This window comes from Siphateles boraxobius, unplaced genomic scaffold (assembly GCF_051911475.1).
Source record: "Siphateles boraxobius isolate OS27281-9 unplaced genomic scaffold, OSU_SipBor_1 111, whole genome shotgun sequence".
Taxonomy (NCBI): domain Eukaryota; kingdom Metazoa; phylum Chordata; class Actinopteri; order Cypriniformes; family Leuciscidae; genus Siphateles; species Siphateles boraxobius.
Genome location: NW_027508713.1, coordinates 149,975 through 172,184, shown reverse-complemented (window position 1 = coordinate 172,184; position 22,210 = coordinate 149,975). Strand labels below are relative to the sequence as shown.

General features: G+C 40.1%; 2 protein-coding genes across 3 annotated transcripts in view; one reads left to right on the top strand and one right to left on the bottom strand.

Annotated features, from left to right (window-relative positions):
- LOC143705652 (polymeric immunoglobulin receptor) overlaps positions 1 to 22,210 on the bottom strand; it is a 232,995-nt gene that overhangs the window by 154,203 nt on the left and 56,582 nt on the right. The gene's annotated exons all lie outside the window — the stretch shown is intronic.
- LOC143706148 (glutathione hydrolase 1 proenzyme-like) overlaps positions 829 to 22,210 on the top strand; it is a 58,072-nt gene continuing 36,690 nt past the window's right edge. The window contains exons 1-8 of the mRNA XM_077197784.1: positions 829 to 907; positions 4,373 to 4,429; positions 8,329 to 8,475; positions 8,589 to 8,716; positions 10,106 to 10,195; positions 10,385 to 10,574; positions 11,339 to 11,499; positions 11,600 to 11,749. Coding sequence (XP_077053899.1) covers positions 4,407 to 4,429; positions 8,329 to 8,475; positions 8,589 to 8,716; positions 10,106 to 10,195; positions 10,385 to 10,574; positions 11,339 to 11,499; positions 11,600 to 11,749 — 889 coding nt within the window. The 5' untranslated portion in view covers positions 829 to 907; positions 4,373 to 4,406. The remainder of the gene's footprint in view (positions 908 to 4,372; positions 4,430 to 8,328; positions 8,476 to 8,588; positions 8,717 to 10,105; positions 10,196 to 10,384; positions 10,575 to 11,338; positions 11,500 to 11,599; positions 11,750 to 22,210) is intronic.

Here is a 22,210-nt window from a genome sequence, read left to right as displayed (position 1 = left end):
TTTATTATTTATTCAGGTGTTTTAGTCATGCAAAAAGTATTTACAGTTTAATAAATACAAATAAATGCGCAACTAATCAGTGTCCCAACAGTTGTAAGTTTTTGTATTAGCAGCTTACAACTTTGAGCAAAACATCCTTGAGAAGTTTAAGGCAATAGTTTTCCACATTGTTTAAGTATACTAAACTAATTACATTTTAGTGTAAATATATTTTAAATACATTTATATTAACACAATATATTATTTCATATATGTGTCAGTATATTTACACCATATAATATATTGGTCACAAATATTTGGAAATGTTTTCGTTCCATAAGGGTTATAAAAATATATCAACAAAGATCACATTTGAATAAATTTTTAACCTTGTACAGAGGTCACATGGACATCAATATCAGACGTTCAGAAGACGCCATAAAAAACGTAATAAAATCTTTCATTCTTCAGGGGACATTTTTTCAGCATGGGACAAAGACGTAAAAAAGACGTCTTTTGGATGTACCTTTCCTCAGTTGGCACAGCTGTCCACCAAACGCCTAAGAAAATACCCAGGATGCATTCATTTCACTGTAAATTTCTGACTACAGTAATTTATTGTAAAATAATACTCTTTAATCCTGTAAATTCCTGTCCATTGTTTTACAGTGATGGTCTAAGTTAGCAACAGTAACCAAGGGGTGGAGCTTAACAAAGGGTCAATTGATCAATAATAGTATTTTTTAATGTAAATACACAAGTAATGAATAAAATGCAGCTGTAACTCATAAGTGAAGCAAAACCCCCTGAGAAGTTTTTGATAAGAACAAACCGGTTGAACCGCATGTTGAACGCCTTCAGGATATCCGCAGCACTGAGCCGCCACTGGTCGGACTTGACTGCTCTCTTTTAAAGTCCTCTAATTACGGTAAGATATTTTACATTTCATATATTATGTATTGAAACATACGGTTTTAATTGAGTGAGTAAAAGAAAGTTCCATATCTTTTTAATCTTTTTTTTCCATAAATTTTTCTTATTAATTTGAGATAAGCTTCCTTCTCACTGCACACAACAACTAATGTCGTTTCATTTACGTGGGGTGCCGACCATCTGCAGATGCCAAATTTCATGATTTGATTTGAGTTTTGGATGCAGTTCACTACCCAACTAGTATATGGAAGCCCTACAGCACATCTGCTGTGCTATTACACAAATTAAAGAGATAGATGACCCAAAAATAAAACTTCATTATGACTTTCTCTGTTTCTTTGGTGGAACTTTAAAGATTTTGAGATCTCATTTTTGTTTATTTTTAAAATGAATGAAAATGAATGGTAACTAATTTTGTCAGTCACTAACATTCTGCCTAACATCTTGTATATTTCACTAATTAAAGAAAACCACACAAGTTTGGAATGACATGAAAATTATTAACTGTTCAGAGAAGTTTCTTTTTGGGGCAAACTGGCTCAGAGTCTGTAGTTCTTGTGTTTCTCTTTTTTTCTGTTCTTGTTGTTTCTCTTTCCTTCAATGATTCTTCTTATTGACATCAGGTGTCACCACTAATGGCCAATCATCACTTAATCAATCACTTAATTATCTCATTAACTTCAACACTGCTTCAGTGTTCATTTTTAACACCCTGTAGTTGAACCTATATGTACACCAGGAGTGTTAATTTTAACACTGGGGATTTTGCTGTGTAGGAAGATTACTACAGAAGATTAGCGTAAATAGCTAGAACTTGTGAATTGACTTACTAGCTAAAGAGTATCGTGCGCAGTCTAGTAATGCGTGGATCGCAGTTATATCCACGGGCGCTGTGGAAGGAACTGTACTGGAAGGATAGTAGAGTAAGAGGATTTATGAATTGTTGTTTTATAAGTTGTTTAAGGAGGAAAAAGCTCTCTCTCTTTCTCTCATCTAACTCCACTGTTACCTTCAAATGATTGCGTTAATTTTTTTGTATTTTTGTATTTTCAAATTACAAATTACTTTAATTAAATACTTAAATAATTTAAAAAAAATTTCACAGCAGTATTTTGTATTTTATTTAAATACATTTGATGAGTAAGTATTTGTAATTAAATACTTTTTGATGTATTTGTGCCCATCTCTGACCACAGAACAAAACTGTACGATGCCATTGGATTGTACATTGCCATGTTGCACCCGCAGGTTTCACACTGGACACACAAGCAATGCGGAAACAGTGCAGAAGCTTTCACACTGGCAAAAACTGGTTTGTCTGGTTTGTTGCGCGCAGCTGAACCACGGCCTGTGTACTGCAAACCCACATGATAAAATAATATAGTATAGTATAGTAAAATTACTCTACTATAGTGTTTTTGAACCATATGGTATAACATAATTGTTACATAATTTTGCTTAGTGGGTTGTCTGCCATGTGCTTTGATTTATGATGGGCAGCATACTCTGCTACCATGCGACCATGTTCCCCTCTGTGCCACACACATAACATGCTGTATATAGGCCTAGATAGTATACTTGATAAAAGTAATCTAAAGTTAAAATATGCCTTTAGTTTTAATAATTATACAAGCCTTTGAAGTTTGGGCAAAAACTCCAGGCAACTATGTATTCTTGAGTGTTTTATTTATTTATTTTCACAGCACTGAATGTCAAAGGGTGATTATGAAACAACTCACTTACATGATTTTATGGTGAAATGCGTTATTTTTCCTGTTAATCAGGTTGATCAAGAAATGCTATAACGCCTCCGCTTTGGGGGAGTAACCCCAGAGTGCAGTCTGGATGATTGGGGCAGCGTTACACATTAAGGCGGGCGACACATGTCCCTCCGCCCACACCCGATTTTATTGTTTTATAATAAAGCAGTCTTATTGACGTAGACGCTTGAGGCATGAACATGTGCATTCCTTTATGTAAGAGTTTATTATCTACTACGCTGTTTGTCAGCAGTAAATTAAAACCCAGTGACACTTTTAGTGGGCAATGAGCATGACTGCATGAAATTACTGGCATTCAGTGGCGTAACTTTGTTTTAAAAAGTGTGTGTGTTCATGTTTTTCTATCCCGGTGGGGACTTCAACCTGAATGCACACAGACTCATGGGGACTTGTGTCACAGTGGGGACCTAAATAGAGGACCCCATGGGTAAACAAGCTTATAAATCATACAGGATTAGTTTTTTTGGAAATGTAAAAATGCAGATAGTTGTGTGTGATGGGTAGGTTTAGGGGTAGGGTTAGTGTAAGGAGATAGAATATACAGTTTGTACAGTACAAAAACCATTAAGTCTATGAAGAGTCCCCACAAAGATAGTATACCAGATGTGTGTGTGTGTGTGTGTGTGTGTGTGTTCGTGTTCTAATCCGCCCTCTTATAGTTTTTTTTATTTTTTAAAAAAATCAAAACCGAATATGTTCAACAGTGGTTACAGTATATATCAAGCAGGGGCATGTTTGTGTGCATTTTGTTTTGTGATTTCTCTGGAATGAATAGAGTCTCCACAACAGAGTTAAGTGATAGATTGAAGCGTGCGTCCGTGAAAGCGAGCCACAAGAGAACAACTGTATCCACACCACTGATTACAGCGGCAATGAGCACTCTGCATGATTTCAAAAACAAAAACCATTTTAGTGCTAGATCATCACTTATTTAATGACGAACTAAATGAATGCTCTGCTAGTTAACTGGAGATGTTGTATGTATTTGTATTAGTACATCCGTGCCTCAATATTTAAAAAAAAAAAAGTGGTAGGGATGATATCGACCCTGAGAAAAAGTGGTGGGGATATGTCCCACCCGTCCCACCCTCAAATTACACCTATACTGGGATTGCAAAAGAGAGATATTTTACACAAAATTATGATAATTCACTGTATTTCAGTAAGACATCGGATAAATCCGAAAGTGTGAGTTATTTTATTTTAAAGCAAAACAACTGTGACAAATAAGACAATAATAGGCTACCAAATAGCCTACACGCTCTGGCCATATATAACAACTAAGCCTCTTATTTATAAACAAAATGATTTACACACTAAATTCTGCCTTAACTCGGGCACAATCTCCATATTTTTAAACTCTAAAGACAGATGTCACAACCTCACTGTGATTGGCTGGCGACTGTGCTTTATGAGCTTTTTCGCTTTATATTTGCATAAAGTCTGCATAAACTGCCCAACCTTTTTGACGCTCTCGGCCGTTCTCAACGCTTTCTCTGGTCCGCTGTCAATCCCACAAAGGAGCGTGAAGCTCGACTTCCATAGGAATGAATTGAAAATGCTCGCTCTGCTCCCCTCGCTCCGTGCCAGTTGACATGCACCATAACATTCTGTAAACGCATGTGGTGTAAAACCGGTGTTAGAGTTAGGGTTAACTTTTTTTTCTTTTTTTTTTACAGTTTCTTCAAACTGGTGGACAGGAGATATTCTGTGATGGGTTTTCTTACCTATAAAAGGTGATGAAGCATGTACTACATGCACACACAAACACACGTAGACACAGACACACACAAATATGCAGAGCTTAAAACTAGGCGTATAAATATTTGCACACTATACGGACAATCTTGACCGTGACTATTTTACTTTTACTTGTAATATACACATTTAGATTAAATATGCCACTCTCATTAATGGAGTTAAGCACTGACATTTCATGAAATCATTATCCAGAAGTTACAACATTTTTTTTTATGATAATTTAGCCTAAATATAAATACTAATAGTGGATGTGCTGCTTTTGAACACTTTTACTGTGCTGTGTTTTAATGTTTTAACTATAGTGAGGATTGCTTGGCGCATGATAATTCCACTATTCATGCAAATAATGATCAATGATGCGCACTTGACTCTGTCTAAGCAGATGGCTTAGCAACATAGATGTATAATGACATAATGACTTGATTATGAATACTAATAAAGAATAGTAATACAGATACATAATACAACTGATTATGAATAATAATATTGAAAATAATATGAAATAATATAATTTTAGTCTTCAGTGGTATTTCTGAATACTCTTTCCTGTTTGTGGCAGCCAAGTTTCAGCTATAGAAGGAGGCGACATCCGGTTGGTGAAGCTTGCTCGATCTCATTTGCTATCTCAGTATCACATCAGACGCAGTCCAATCAAGAGTCGCAAATATCAAGCATGTTAAAAATAATCACAATGACGTCATATAATTGAGCAAAAAATTGGTTGCAAATTTTTACGAATGTCATTATTTACTAATTGGGCCGAGCGTTTGGGGGCCGCAAATCTTCAAGTGTGTCTCGAGCCTTAAGATGAAATCTACATAAAGTTTTATACATGAGGCCCCAGACTTCCAAGACCAAGACTTGGCGTTAATGAGATAATTAAGTGAACAGAAAAAAGAGAAACAGAAAAACTACAACGGACTTCAGACACAGTCTTATATGAAATCAACTGAAGAGAAAAGAAGACATTAAATCTGAAGATCTCAGCAGAGGAGGATTAACCCTCTGGGGTCTAAAGGGTTTTTGGGGTCCTTGAGATGTTCTGACATTCTGACATGAAATGCCCTGACATTTGTGCTTTTTTCAGTTGCTTATAAACATATTAATGGCAAAGATGTAAATTCACTCTATATAGCACAAACGGGGCTACCGTAATATGTGAGCAACATGTATGTACATGTTTGTATTTTTGAGAGAATATTGTTTATGCGTGGTTATTGAAAAAACTAAAACTTAAAGTGTCTGAAATAAGGCCACAAAACACATACTAAATATGTGTCCACAAGACTTTTGACTAATGGGTGTTGTTGCCTAGAATTTTTGCTTCAAAATGATCTGAAAATCATCCTGCCTAATCATTTACACAAAACAATACATTGATTTAAATTTTATAAGACACCTTTTGTTTGGAAAGGCAATATGCGTGGAGGCGTGTTCACACCTGAGAAGACAAAGGCCGGATAATGTGCCACATACATAATGAGCTGCATATTAATAAGCCTTTCACACAGGTGTGTCACAGGGTCCCAAAGAATGCAAGGACAAAATAAATTATCTATATATACATATTTTACAATTAGAAATTGTAACCAATTACAAATAGGTTACAATTACAACAACAATTACAATTTTAACAATATTTCAAGTGTATTCTTTCTTTGTAAAAAGTATACATTTTATCATACGTATTAAAAAAGGTAAGGATTCATTAGTTTGAATATTGGAACAAACACTATAATAACATCTTAGTTGATAACTCAATATACCTACTTTATTTTTGACAAAACATCATACTATAGTATATTTAACATATGAGCAGAAATTGGTGAACAAAAGCTTAACTATTTAATGTGACAGTAGTCTTTTTTTACAGTCAAAACTTTATAATCTATCCAAAACTAATCACAAAATCTTGTCTAAACATTCATATTTAGTCTATAACATATTGTGTATGATATATTAGCATATACATGTTAATTTGCAGTTTGTTGCTTATACAGACATTTTATTTCAACATATTTCAGTCTATTTTTACTCATCTTAGTAGGCTATAGCAATATAGTTTGGATGTGTTCATGTAAAAATAGCGTTTACTAATGTAGGTGCGAGAGTGAATGAACGGCACACGCTGCATAACTGTAGTAAACAAAGCGTGCGCGTCTGTGCAGTTCATTCATCATTTAGCCTACACACAGAGACGCAATTCATATTTAAACAGTTACAGACATTATTCAATATCGTGATTAGAACAAAGCACTTAAGAATAAAATGACTTACTACATCAGCTGGATCCGTTGCTCCTCGAAATGAAACTACCAGCACTTCTGGTACATTTTCCAGGGTTATTAGATTTATTATTCCTCACAGCGTAGGGATACGCTATGTACACAGCTGTAGTAGAATACTTACTAAACACCATGTGTTTTATAATCCAGCTGGTGGGCGTTGGCATGTTTGAATGGCTTGCCTTAGATCATTTGCGTTTGAATAGCGCGCTCTCTCCGTGGGCGTGGCACATTAACGCGTAATCAGGTATAATAAGCTGGAAAGAAAAAGACTGACATCTCTCTCTTTTCATACAGATTACATAAACTGAGAAAATTTGGTTTTTATATAAATTAATTCATTTAAAAGAAGAGAGTTCAAGCTTCATTACGAAAAAACACTCGTGCCTGTATGACAAGTATTCGCGGAATTACCGTTAATTTTCGGACGCGTGTCAGAATGGACTTCACCGACGGAGAGAAGGCTGAACGTGCATCATGTTTGTTTTTCTTTATTTGGCAAAAAGCACAACACTTTGTTTTTATTGTGAGTATCCACAAAAAAATAGACACTTATCAGGATCTAATGATGTACAACACTTAATATGCAAGATCAAAATCAACAGAGTATTTTGGGTTTCTTTTGCACTGATAAGAAAAAAAGCGAGGCGCGATAGTCGACCTCAGAGGGTTAAACAACTCCACAAACAGCATTACCAGCTTCACTTCTTACTAACCAGACTGACTTTATTTCTGTCAGACGTCTACAGAAGCTCTTATTGGGAGTTAATAGAGGTTTAGATGTTACCATTATGCTGATCAGTGTTTACTTTAGTTTGGCTCTTAATCACCCAGTCATCTAATTCAATTATCATTTGATTAAACACTTAATTTTCTATTTGACTCCCAAGAATGGTCTTGTTCTTAGTTGTCTAGTTGTAGCTACATATTTTAAGAGCTTTAGAGTTGAAAGATATAGCATAATCCATGCTAAAGGGATAAACTGAGATAATTTGATCAGGAATGACAGTTGATAAATAGAAGAGGTAAGCAAATCTTAGCCCACAACATACATAAAATGATAACACAGAATGTTAGAATTCTGTGTGAGGAATAAATATCCAATATCTCAAACTCTGGTGGTTTACTTACAGATGTGTCTGTTTCACCGTGATTGCAGTGGTTTTCATAATCTATAATATACACACAATGAGACAGAGGCCGTTTCTTGATATTTAACGTTTAAAAGAAACGGTACTTATATGTACCTTTTAATGCTTGGGAACATATGTACCTTTTTGAGGGTCAAAAAGGTACATATAAGTACCTTGAGGTCCAATAATAAGCTCTATGGGGTACGTTAGTGTAGATTGTACCTTGGGGGATAGAAATGGACTCCTACTGTACCCCTATTTCTGACAGTGTTCATCACTTTGTTTTGAAAATTGATGTGGAGAGTTGCTTGTAAAAATTCATTCATAGTCTCTTTTTTTCTCCACTATATAAAATGATACCACAAAACATTTTAATTTTTTTCTGTGTGTGTGTAATCAATACCAAATACTTCAATATCAAACTTCTCAAACTGTACTCTGGTGGTTTATTTTCAGGTTTGTCATTGCAGTGATTGCAGTGTCTTCACTGGTGCTCATTCTGATATTCTCTCTGACACTCACTACGAGATCCCCACCCTCTGTTAATTGCTATGCTAAAGCAGCAGTGGCAGCGGATGCTGAGGTTTGCTCTGAGATCGGGAGGTACGATTACAAACAGCATCATTTATGTTTCCGGGAGAGATTTTGCAACCCTATAGTCTGCAATAATAAAATGGAGTTCACTTGACTTTACACAGAGCTCTATGTGTCTGCAGGGACATGTTGAAGATTGGTTCAGCAGTTGATGCTGCTATTGCTGCCCTGCTGTGTGTGAGTCTGTTTAATGCCCACAGCATGGGCATCGGAGGAGGAGTGGTTTTCACTATATACAATGCATCAACAGGTACTTACACTGTAAAAAATTGAGCTGTAAAATAACAGTAATCTACTGGAAGTTGGTTGCCAGCAAAGTACAGTTATTTTACAGCCCTCAACTGTTAAAATACAGCCCTGCTTTTTTACAGTATTTTACTGTAAAATACCATGGAAGGTAACTCATATCATTTGGGAAACCGATTGCTTCAAACAGTTCAAGTTTAAAAACTAGTATTTATACTGATAGTACTGTAAACTTACTTCATTAGAATCCACTGAAAATGAATATCTCTAAAACTGCAAACACCCTAATGTGTAATAGTGAATTATTTAAAAACATGACTTTAACTAAAATCTTTGCAGTTCGCATTTAGCGAACATTAGCATACATGTATGTGTTAAAGTACTTAGCAAGGAGATTGTCACTGCATCAGCAACTACACATTTACTGCTTTTAAATAAAGCAACAGGCAGCACAACATCAGTGTTTCTCTGCTCATCTTTGACTGAAGCACAGGCTCTACTCTACAGTGCAATGGTGACCCTCAAAACTCAATTAAACTAACAGATCTCTCCTATATCATCCTGTGCAAAACACATAAAACACCACAGTTTAATATTTACTCTCCTTATCAGTTACTGATTTCGCATAACTTTTTTCTATGAAGTTTAACTAATATTTCAGTGAAATTAACTTCTTTTATTTAGTAAATCTAACTGTTAAATTTGACAGAATATTGCTGTTTTCCCTTTGCTTTTATGGTAATCTATACCTTGACTGGGTGTGAATATGTTTTCATCCAACTGTTTTCTAGATCATCATCCTTACTCATTCTGGAACAACATTTCCTTTAATCAATCATATTTTGGGGCTGGATATAAGGGTTTATGTTATGGTTATCCTTTGGGCTATGTAGGGGGCTTCTACAACCCTGCTATCAACTTATTATTATTTCCCTATGATTTTAGCTGTCATTTATGGTAGAGTTAAGATTGGACTTAGTTCCTTTTCCTACTGTATAGTAATATTAAGAAACAGCAAAAATTAAGTACATCGCACATACTGTATATCAGAGGTCTTCAATCCTGCTCCTGGAGGGTCACTGTCCTGCAGAGTTTAGTTCCAACCCTAATCAAACACACCTGAATCAGCTCATCAAGCTCTTCAGATCGCTTGAATATACAAAGGCAGCTGAAGCAGGAGCTAAATTCTGCAGGACAGCGGCCCTCCAGGAGCAGGATTGAAGACCTCTGCTGTATATGTTAGCTTTCTTGAAACTGCACCCAAGCTTGCTAAAGGATCTCAAGTTAGATTCTTAAATTCTTCAGTGTCCTCTTCGGCCAAATCACTGCAACCTCTTGACGACTGGGCCAAATTTTTTGTGTTAAATTCAAAGTTTCATGTTTTTACCTTCAGGAAAGGTGGAGACGATTAATGCCAGAGAAACTGCTCCAATGAGTGCTTCACAGGACATGTTTAACAATCTATCAGAGAAAGAAAAACCAGGTAAACCACCATAAATCTACATATCTCCAAATCCAGCCTCCATTAAGGTTTCAAAGCAGATTCAGCATAAGCACATTAATCCACACTTTAAAACATTAAAACAGCTAAGTGATGTCTCTGATGATTTATTGCCTGTTTGGCCATTGAATGAGTTGTCCATTCCTCTGTTTTATGTGAATCTCATTCCAGGGTTATATATCGCTGTGCCAGGAGAACTGCGTGGTTATCAGATGGCACACAAAAGACACGGGAGACTGCCATGGAAGGAGCTGTTTCAGCCCAGTATAAAGCTGGCAGAGAAGGGTATTCATATTGGCAAGGCCTTGGCTGATGCCATAATGGTGGTTGATCAAAAAATTCAGAAAAATGCAGCATTGCGGTGAGAATATGTCAATTGTGCACTACTGGAAAGATTTTTTATAAATAAAAACTAAAAAAAAACTTTCTCATTGGCAAATATTCGACTATCAGGAGAATGCTCTGTTTTATTGTGTTTGTTCTTGACTTGATTGAGGCCTTGGCCACACTAATACACTAATATTTCGTCTACACTGAGACAGCGTTTTTATTAATGAAATCATAGCTTTTTGAAAACGCTCTCCAAAGTGGATACATTTGAAAACGCTGTTTTTGCGTTGTAGTGTGGACAGTGAAAAAGGAGGTATTTAAAAATGATGACGTAAGTTAAGTCATGTGATGCATGTTGTACCAATATATATTCATGTTTATACCAGCATTGTGCCTGTTATGTGCTGTTCACTTCCACACTGTTGCTAAAATACGTTACATTTACTCATTTAGCTGACGCTTTTATCCAAAGCGACTTACAATTGCTATATATGTCAGAGGTCGCACTCCTCTGGAGCAACTAGGGGTTAAGTGTCTTGCTCAGGGACACATTGGGATCACACAGTGGATTCGAACCCGGGTCTCTCACACCAAAGGCATGTGTCTTATCCATTGCGCCATCACCACCCCTATACATTGCCTATACACCACCCATATACGTTACATTGCACACTCTTGGGGGTGGGGGTGGATATGGGTTGGCAGGACTTAGGTCCTATCAGATACAGTACATAGCAAATTGTATGTACTGTACCATGTACATTGTTTCATTTTTGTTCCTCTTTTTCTTTCCAGTGAAGTGATCTGGGACTCAAATAATAACCCCTTGAAGGAAAATGAAATTATAAGATTTCCCAAACTAGCTCTCACCTATAAGAAGATCGCAGAAGAAGGACCAGATGTCTTTTATAATGGGTCTTTGACTCAGACTATAGTGGATGATATCAAGGCTGCAGGTTTTTTCATGCTTACATTTGACTCATGTCTAAGGGATCTAGTGACTTATTATTATCAAAGTATGCAAATCTGTCTGAAGCTTTGTTTCTCATAACACAGGAGGCATTATTACACGTGAGGACCTACTGAATTATAAGGCGGACCTGAAGGAATATGCATTGAATTTTACTGTGGGGAAATACATATTTTATGCTCCTGATGCTCCTTTCGGTGGACCTGTACTCGCTCTGATACTCAACATACTCAAAGGTCAGTGTTTGTGTGTGTGTGTGTGTGTGTGTGTGTGTGTGTGTGTGTGTGTGTGTGTGTGTGTGTGTGTGTTTGTGTGTGTGTGTGGATTACAGGTTGGGAATGCTAAGGTCATCACTCTATAATTACTCCAAATAATACATAACACAAGCACATAAACACCTCTGTATTTTCCAAAATATATTGTACAGTTGCATTAATTGCACATTTATGAATAATGTTTAATTGCAAACTTAAGAAATATTGCATAAAGCCTTAGTGATCTTCCCAGTCAACATTTTGATCTCACAGTGATCTCTCCATATGATCACAATGTGTAAAAGTGTAACCTCACAGCGCTCTCACTGTGTGCTCAAACTATGACCATAATGTGAATCACCCCAGCTAGAAATGTTATTGGACAAGGACATCGCTCAGACGTCAATTTTTTTGTTTAAAATGAATTGTGTTGACGTCTAAACATTTGATGTCAGGCTCCAACATTATTAAACAACTCCACAAACAGCATTACCAGCTTCACTTATTACTAATCAGACTTTATTTCTTTTTTTAAAGTTGATTCAAATTAATAGTTTGGTTTGTCATCATTGGTGATCACTTTCATTGGGCAGTTTGACTTGATGTTTTAATGTTAATTTTTCTCTGGCTGCTGTAACTGTTGGTTATGGCAAGAACAGTAAGAGAAAATGTGATCAGATGATGTCAGCTACTTTGTGATGATGATGATGGTGATGATATTGGTATAATCATCATGTAGTGCTTGATCATCTGATCAAATCTAGACCATCATGTGTGTAATTAATTTCACATTATTTAGTATATAGTTTCTACACTGTAAAAAATATTTGAGCAATTTAGTTATTTCAACTTTTTTTTGAATAGAGATAACTAGATTGTCCAGATAACAAGCAGTTTAAAGTTTTCTTGTTCTCAACTAGACTGAAAGTTGAATGAACAAGTAAAATTGTTATTTTAACTCAAAAATGTGTTTAGACAACTGCACTAGATTTTCTGTTGAATTAACAAGTATACTTGTTATTTTAACTTATAAATGTAAGTTGAAACAACTGCACTACATTTTCTGCAGGTTTTACTTCAATTATACTCTAATGCTTTGATAGTAAACTAAACTAAATTCATCTTTCTATCTTGCTGTCTGGTAGACTGCATGGTCTTAAAACCTAAACTTCAAGCTTTTAAAACCACTTCAAACATAAATCTTCAACTTCAACACTGTTATTTACAAGTATGAGCACAGATTCATTAAATTACACAAAAAATTTGTCTAGCTGCTTTCGTTTTTATTCATGGTCAGATTCAATCCATCATGGGCGGATTTGAGCGATTCATTAAGCAGAATCACCAAAGGAGAAAATCATTTTTTAAGCCACCATTATGGTGATCAGTGTTTGTTTTAGTTGGGCTTGTGACTCTTAAACTATTATCATTAGATTTTGTTTGGCTGTTGTATCTGAGTTATAACTGCCAGATGATCAAAGAGAAAAGGTGATCTGATGGTGTTGGTTATGTTTTAACATAATCATCACTTGATCTGAATCAATTTAGAGCCTTATCTCTGACTTCAAAAGTATATTGTTGATTACATCACAGTGATTCTACAGTACAATATCTAGAAATTTCGAAATAATCCAAAGTATTTCTTAAAAGTTGTTCTGATCAAAAAAAAATTTTTTTTTTTTAGGCACACACAGACATAAAGAATCAGTGTATGAATCTCAACAATGGTGACAAACAGAATATTCAATTAGGAAAAAGGAAATTACTAAGACATTTCAGATCATAATTTATTCATACGGTAATGCATGATGGGAGCCATGCATGAGTTTTGATTGGTGGCACCCAGAATGCACTGCAACATGCTTTATTAGTGTCACCATTGTTGAGATTCACAGGCTGATTATTGATGTCAGTGTGTCTAAATAAAATAATTTTTCAAAGTGGTTTGTTCAGAAAAACTTTTAAAAAATATTTTGGATTACATTGAAAATGCTGAAAATTGTTTGCTATTGAGTCACTAAAAAACTCTCTAATTGAGATTTGTGATCCAGGTCAAGTGATGATAATGTCAAAACATAACCAACACCATCAGATCACCTTTTTTCTTTGATCATCTGGCAGTTATAACTCAGATCCAACAGTCAAACAAAAACGAATGTTTACAGTTTAATGGTCACGAGCCCAACTAAAACAAACACCGATCACCATAATGGTGATTTAAACAATTAGATTTTCTCCTTTGGTGATTCTGCTTGTTGACATCAGGTGTCTTGAATAATGGTCAATCATCAGTCAATGATTCACTTAATTAGCTCATATAACTTTAACACTCTTGAGTGTTAATTTAATAGTAATTAATTATTTGGTACTGCTGCAGGTTTTAATGTTTCAAAACACCACTTTAGTTGGCTGAACTTATTGGATGTAGTTCAAAAAACTTAACTTTAGTTGGCCGAACTTAGATTCAAAGTTTACTAAACTAAATTAAATCAGTTTATTGTACTTTATAACTTCTCAGGTAAACCTTTCCAAATTTGTCAGGTACACTTTTCAAAATAAGTTAGTTAAACTAAAAAAAAAAAAAAAACCTTATAAAACAATACATTTTCTGGCTGGGATGAGCTCATATTGTGGTCATAGTTTGAGCACACAGTGAGAGCGCTGTGAGGTTACACTTGCTGACGGTGTGACCACATGGTGACATAACTGTGAGATCAATGTGTTGAAGGGTGGCTCCACAAGAGTGAATTATGTTCAGGAAACATTCACAGAATACGTCACATGAAATTGGTGTTATCTCATTCACTTAAGAGGAATTTTACTCATCAGTGCAATTAATCTAGTTCAAATAAATTAGTTCAATCGTGCAAAAATATGTGTCATAACTGAATTAAGTTAGACCAAAAAAGAACTCAATTTAGTACTGAGAGTCGACTTTATCTGTGCACACTTTGGGTTTGAGCACAAAATCTGCGGGAATCAGTAAAATTATGCACAATACGTGCAATCCCACGCTAAAATTTAAGCCCTGTAACACCAATAATATTCATCTGGCACTAATGAAACGAGTGAGTGTGTGAGGCGGGTTTGTGTGTCATTCGCTGTCAGAGAGTTGAGAAAGAGAGAAGGAGCAGCTGTATTGTGTATTCTGCGGAAAATGAGTTTTGGGATCAATAATGCTCAATCATCACTTACTTAATCACCTAATTATCTCATAACTTCAACACTGCTGCAGTGTTTCTTGTAACACTTTATAAATTAGGACAATATGTACTCTGAGTAGTGTTGATTTAACTCTGGGCATAACAGACATTAACAGGGTGCTTTTAAGAGTTTTTGTCGTATTTGTCGTATTTGTCATACTCGATGGTTGTTTATGACGAAAATTCGTATAGTATAAGTCAGGACTGACATCCCAAATGAACTGGCTCTCTAGTCTTAGCAGTGCATTCTGAAAAAGCACGGTATCCCTATAATCCCTGTCTGGAAAAGATCTGTTTCATGCTGACTGATTGGTGCCTGGAGCCTATTTACCTGCTGGAGCTTGAGTGCAGATGTGTCGCTGATTTTTGATGTGCCTGATCTCTTCATGATCAAGGAAAGTGCTTTTTTCCTCGTTCTTACTGCTGGTTTAAGATTTAGTCTGAAGTTTTAGAGGTGGTTGGTCTTGATTTTAACTCTTTTACCTGCAGGATTGCTATACTCACCGGGCTTCCCGTTTTTGAGTGAGGACACATTACATCATCGGTCGTTGTGGTGAAATGGAAAAACCGTACCGGATTTCTTCTGTCACTGACCATGACGCCGTTATGTACAGGTCCTTCTCAAAAAATTAGCATATTGTGATAAAGTTCATTATTTTCCATAATGTAATGATAAAAATTAAACTTTCATATATTTTAGATTCATTGCACACCAACGGAAATATTTCAGGTCTTTTATTGTTTTAATACTGATGATTTTGGCATACAGCTCATGAAAACCCAAAATTCCTATCTCAAAAAATTAGCATATCATGAGAAGGGTCTCTAAACGAGCTATTAACCTAATCATCTGAATCAACTAATTAACTCTAAACACCTGCAAAAGATTCCTGAGGCTTTTAACCCTTCGGAGTCTTGGGCTATTTTGGACGTTTTTGAGTACTTTTATTTTTTTTAAATTTTGCAACATAAACAAATGTTTACCATACCAATGTTTGGTATAATGTTTTTCAGCACAACATCACCTATATGATCAGACAATTAGTTTTTCACTTTGATGTACTCTATCAACATACTGGACCCAAAATCACACAAAAAACACAAAATCCGAATAGATAAATTATAGTTCCCTTTCGAAGGGAACTCAACAATACGTCAACGACGCTATGGGGAACGCCTCAGGTGTGACAGGTGTCTGAAATCACTATCAAATCACGTCAATCATATTGACCGGCGACAGCCCGTGAATCATTAGCGTGAATGATTAACGTGCGACCTGGAAGTATAAAGGGGCGCCTTGCAAACATGACAAATCATCTCATCGTCTTCAGGGACTGTTTGTTTGAAACGCTATTCAAGTATACGAAGGTAAGAGAAAGATGAAACGCACAGCTAAGGCAGATTGTTTTCGTAAGTGTGCCGACCCGTGTCCGAGGTTTCTGACACCGGCCGACACACACGAGCTGTGCGTTTTTTGCTTGGGTGAAGAGCACGCACGGGAGGTTCTCGAGGGAGCCCTCTGTGCTAACTGCGAGCGTTTTTCTCTTAAAACGCTCCGCTCTCGTCTGGCCCTCTTCTCGAGTGAAGGGGGTTCAGCGTCTGGACCTCACGGCGCGGGTCCCGCTCGTGCCGAGGCCGAGCGGCGACTTAAATCATGGGGCTCCCAGATGGAGCTCGTCGATCGCCTCGAGAGGGTTGTTAACCTCTCAGATGATTCGACGGCTGACGAGGGCGAACTGCAGGTCGATGGGGAAGATTACTCACCGACTGTACCTGCAGTTGATGCTCTTCAGGACGCGCAGGAGATGGCTGAGGAGGTTTATGATCAGGTAGATCCTGAACCTCCTCAGCCATCCTGCCCCGTGTATGCAGAGCTGGTGGATGTGATGGAGCGCGCTGTCAATAGGCTGCAGTTGCCTTGGCAGCGCGCTAGAGGAAAGATCGCTCGCGGTAGGCTCGACGATCGGTTTCTCCCCGGCCATACACCACCAGCTCAGGTGAGCCTTCCATTCCTTCCTGATCTTCACACGGAGATCGAGAGGGCATGGAAGAGCCCATACTCTGCCCGTATTCACAGACATCAGCGGGCCAGTTTCGCTGATGTCGAGGGGATCGGAGAGCATGGGTACGTGTCAATGCCGCCCATTGACGAGACGTTCGCGAACTATCTCGTGTCTGGGCGGGCAGCGACATTGAAAGCTCCAACCCTGCCATCCAAACCGCTAAAAACAACGGCTCGTTTGAATGGCAGAGCATACACGGCAGCAGGTCAGGCCGGTGCTGCACTGCACACCATGGCAGTATTACAGGCGTACCAGGCCGACCTGCTGGGGGATCTCGACCAGGGGGCAGGGATGTCCCCTGAGGCGGTGGCTGAGCTGCGCCGCACCACAGATCTGGCTCTCCGGGCCACCAAGCAAACCGCTGCCGCGATCGGACGGTCGATGGCGGCGATGGTGGCCACGGAGAGGCATCTGTGGTTAAATCTAGCCGACATCGGGGAGAAAGAGAAAGCCTTTCTCCTCGATTCGCCGGTTTCGCCTTCCGAACTCTTCGGCACCTCCGTAGAGGCGGTGGTGGGGAAGTTCAGGGAGGCAAAGGCGCGCTCAGCAGCGTTTAAAACTTGTATACCGCTGAGATCCGCGTCCGTACCCCGGCAAGCGGGAGAGCCTGGCCCTTCACGGTCTGAGGACCGTAGGCAGGGTCAGCGAGCCAGTGTCGCCTCTCGTGCGCCCCCTCCCTTGAGGAGCAGGTCGCAGAGAAGGCGTGACTCCCGCAACAGAAGAGATTTGAGGGAGGTTATCCAGCACAAACGCACACAGCGTCGGTAATGGATAACCTCCCCGGAGGGTCACGAAATCTGCCCTCTCTCTTCTGACCCCCAGGCGTTCGTAACATCAGGCCTGGGGATGGGCCTATGATGAGAACTATGTTCTGATGGCCCACCTAGGCTTGGTTAGTGGAAACGCCCCTTTCAGGCATGTAAAGTGGCGGATCCCAGGTTTGTAAAGAACTATCTGGCGAGTCTTCACTTTGCACGCCGCAGGTGAGCTGCTGGTCTTTTCAAAGAGTACTTTTTGTGATTAAAAAATAACATATCTCTCTTTACAGACCTCGTTCCCTGTATAGAGTCATGGGGTCATATCAAGGTAATAAGGTAAGAGAACTTTATTGGATTATCAGGGCCCTGAAGTTCCCCGTTGGGTGGCCAGAACGGTAACTCTGTTAGCCTCCGGGCTGCTAGCCACCTCAGGGTAGAGTGGTTGGTCTCTCTCTTTAAATTGTTTTACTTAGAGTGTTGACTGACGCTAGAGCTTCAGATAGATCTTATGTCCGGCCCACAGGTCCGTTTTGACTTCTTCCTGAGTATGTCGCCCCTTGAGCTCTGTTTGGGTTTTCATTAGGCTGAGCGATTCTGCAGCCCTTTGTATGGAATAATACAGACTATATTCTTTAGTAAGGCTGTGGCTCCTCCGAGCCCTCAGATAGATCTATGCTTGCAGGCTGGCCCTCACCAGGGCCGCCTCTGTAGCTGGCCTAGGCTGTGCCAGGGATAATAGAGGCGCTCTGCTAAAAATTTTAGCATTTCTTCCTCTGACCCTTCACTGTGTGAATGTTGGTTTCTAGCATCCCTGTATAAACAGCCTCCTCCCGTGGGAGTCGTTAGGCCAAGGCCCGCCCCCTTCTCTGCATTCTGGGGTGACTAGAGTAATGCAGCGTGGTGCTGAGGATGGTTTGTAAGGACATGGTAGGCCTCAAACAGGCCTCCGTGGTATATATGTCTTTATTGAGCTGGGTTAAGCCGTCTTTCACTTCACGAAGAAGACTGGGTTTCCTGCCCGACCCTGCCATGCAGAACTGGCCTATGGATTTAGGCCGCCAGTTTAGGCTTCACTCACCTCGCTGAGCTACTGCTCGAGCGCCAGGTTGTAGGAGGTTGGCTTCATCCAAGCCCCACTCCCCTAGGCTGGGCACAGATACATTTCTGTCACCCCTAGAGCCGCTGGCAGGCCCGCACCCTGGTAACCTCAGGGTGAGGTGTGAGTATTCCCCTGTGATACAGGGTAGGTCTGAGCACTTCACTCCCAGTTCTGTTTTATCCCACCTCGCACCACTATGGCTCGGGTCGAGTATGAAGTAAGCTTCACTTCTTCTTTGGTCGAAGTACGCTCCCCTGAAGCCAGAGCATTGCCCTGAGCTGACGCCCATGCATAGATGGTAGGCCCCTGACTAACTGGGGCCTCCGTTGAGGCAGAGTGGCGTATGTTGTACTCCCCTTGTTTTTAGGGTGCTAGCTTTCTTGCGGAGTACACTGCCATGGGCAATGTGGTTAGGCACCAGGATGCTGTAGGCGCTGTGTAAACAGTTTTTCTGCCAACGAAGGCTGCGCCATTAGGTAGTAGGCCTCAGCAGGCCTCCTTGATTGGACAGCCCCCCAGAGGGCACTGTAGGCCAGCTCACTTTACGTGGTTGGCCTTGGTGGTTCGGGCAGTTGACTCACTGATGGGTAGTAGGCCTTAAACAGGCCTCCTCGGAGGTGAGTCCCAACATTGTGGGACATACCTTATAGCGCTACTGGAAGCCCATTAGTGAATTATGCTGTGTAGTATGGTTTCCAACAGTGTACTTTATGGCAGAATATGACTTGCTATTAGCTAGTAGGCCCGACCAGGCCTCCCTGATAGGCGAGTCCCCAGCTGGCTGGCCTTAGCAGGCCACCTTATACTTTCACCCGGACTCAGGGCTCAAAGCTACCAGTGGTTATCAGGTAGTAGGCCACTCAGGCCTCCCTCAAGGTGAATTCCCACTTAAGATTGTTATCAGGTAGTAGGCCTCACCCGGCCGCCCTGAAGGCGAATTCCCACTTACGTTGGCTATCAGGTAGTAGGCCTCTCTGGGCCTCCCTGAATGTGAGCTCCCAAATATTGTGGCTGTCAGGTAGTAGGCCGCTCTGGGCCTCCCTGAAGGTGAGTTCCCACATGCTGTGATTATCAGGTAGTAGGCTCCTCCAGGCCTCCTTGAATGAGAACGGTCAGGTAGTAGGCCTCACCAGGCCTCCCTGAAGGTGAGTTCCCACAGATAGTGGTGACCAGGTAGTAGGCCTCACCAGGTCTCCCTGAAGGTGAGCTCCCCACATACTGTGGTTGTAAGGTAGCAGGCCTCACCGGGCCTCCCTGAAGGAGGAGTTCCCACAGTTTGTGGTTACCAGGTAGTAGGCCTCTCCAGGCCTCCCTGAAGGTGAGCTCCCCATATACTGTGGTCGTAGGGTAGCAGGCCTCACCGGGCCTCCCTGAAGGTGAGTTCCCACGTACTGTGGTTATCAGGGAGTAGGCCTCACGTGCCTCCCTAAAGGATCAGGTAGTAGGCCTCTCCGGGCCTCCCTGTAACGCTCCCTAGTGGTGCTGGGTTTATGAAGCTAGTGGTCTCTTGCTATCAGTTTCAGCTAGCCTTAATAGGCAGCTGCTGAAGGCGAGCCTGCGCCCTGGCTCGCTAAAGTGTTCATTCTCTGCTAAAAGTTCCCTCCCGGAACCTTTTCTGCCTACAGCCTGGTTTGCCTACCAGGCAGACCTTGTGCTCCCCTCACGAGGGTCTCTATGAGCATGCGGCTTCCTGAGTCTGGTCAGACGGTCGTAGGCCTCTCGTGAGGCCTCCCAGTTAGATCAGCCCTTAGGCCTTCACAGGCCTCCTCCGTGTTTTGAAACACAGACACTGGGTTGATCCGTGGATCGAGTAGAGAAACTCCCCTCGCTAGCAAGGGTCGGAAAGCACTATGCTGAGTCATACTCTCTGGGATATCCCGTCTCTGAGATCCGGGCCGAGTGGTTCACTGCCAGCTTCGCAGTCCCTCGGGTTGGATGCCTTACTTAAGGCATTTGTCCAGAGGCTCTGTCTTCAGACAGACAGGATTTGGCCAGACTAAGTGTCTAGGTACTGGCGCCAGGTCAGGCCGTCCTGGTGGCATTTCGGGGTGAGTACGTTCCCCTGAATAGTGACTGGCTGGGGTTCCCTTGGGTTCCCTAGCCACATTCCCTAGAAGGGACCCCTTCTAATTGGAAGCTGAGGTTCCAGGCCCTGAGCCGGCCCAGGTAGACCTTTCATTTAACCATGTTTATGAAGGTTTTTCTGTGAGGCTGTAGCTTGGGCTATGACCGTAGGGAATGCTGTCACTGACAGCCCAGTGTGACCTGAGGGTGAGTGGTTCTAGCGTTTCATTTGAAGTTGCTGGTTCTGACAGTTGTCACTGCCACTTGGCATGCACTCCCCTTAGCATGGCGGCGTTGGTATATCGTTCCCCATAGCGTCGTTGACGTATTGTTGAGTTCCCTTCGAAAGGGAACGTCTCAGGTTACGACTGTAACCTATGTTCCCTGAGAACAGGGAACGAGACAATACGTCTCCCTGCCATGCCGCGGGGCTTGCCTACCGTACAGTCCCTTCAGACGATAAGGTGATTTGTCATGTTTGCAAGGCGCCCCTTTATACTTCCAGGTCGCACGTTAATCATTCACGCTAATGATTCACGGGCTGTCGCCGGTCAATATGATTGACGTGATTTGATAGTGATTTCAGACACCTGTCACACCTGAGGCGTTCCCCATAGCGTCGTTGACGTATTGTCTCGTTCCCTGTTCTCAGGGAACATAGGTTACAGTCGTAACCTGAGACGCTTTTCTACTACAAAAAACACAAACATGCTCAATGAAGCATTTTAAAAGGTTTAAAATGTAAACACAAGTTGTAAATGTCAACATATACAGGTACAATTCAGATATAATCAACCTATATACAAAAAAAATATGATTTACAAAAAAAAGCGGGTGTAGCCATAGGCTTTTTTTCTTTCTTATTAGCTCAGCCACTTTTTAAAAAAATGTTGTGCACAGAATTATTCAGAGAGCTATATTTAAGCCCTTGCATACCCAGAGTATGAGGGTTACCAAATAGTGCAAAAACAACATAAAAAAAATGTAAAATTGAGATAAAATTAAACTAAATGCAGCAAAAAGCAGGTGTGGCAATAGGCGTTTTTTCTTTTCTTTTTTGCTTAGAAACTCTACAAAACACTTCATGTACAATTACACAGATAGCTACATTACAGGGATTTCATTCCTTGAGTAAGAGGGGTTCCTCAATAGTGCAAATATACCATACAAAAGGTAAAATGAACACAAAATCAAATTATACATACAACTATTTACAACAAATATCAGGTGTTTTTTTTGTTTTGTTTTTATCTGTG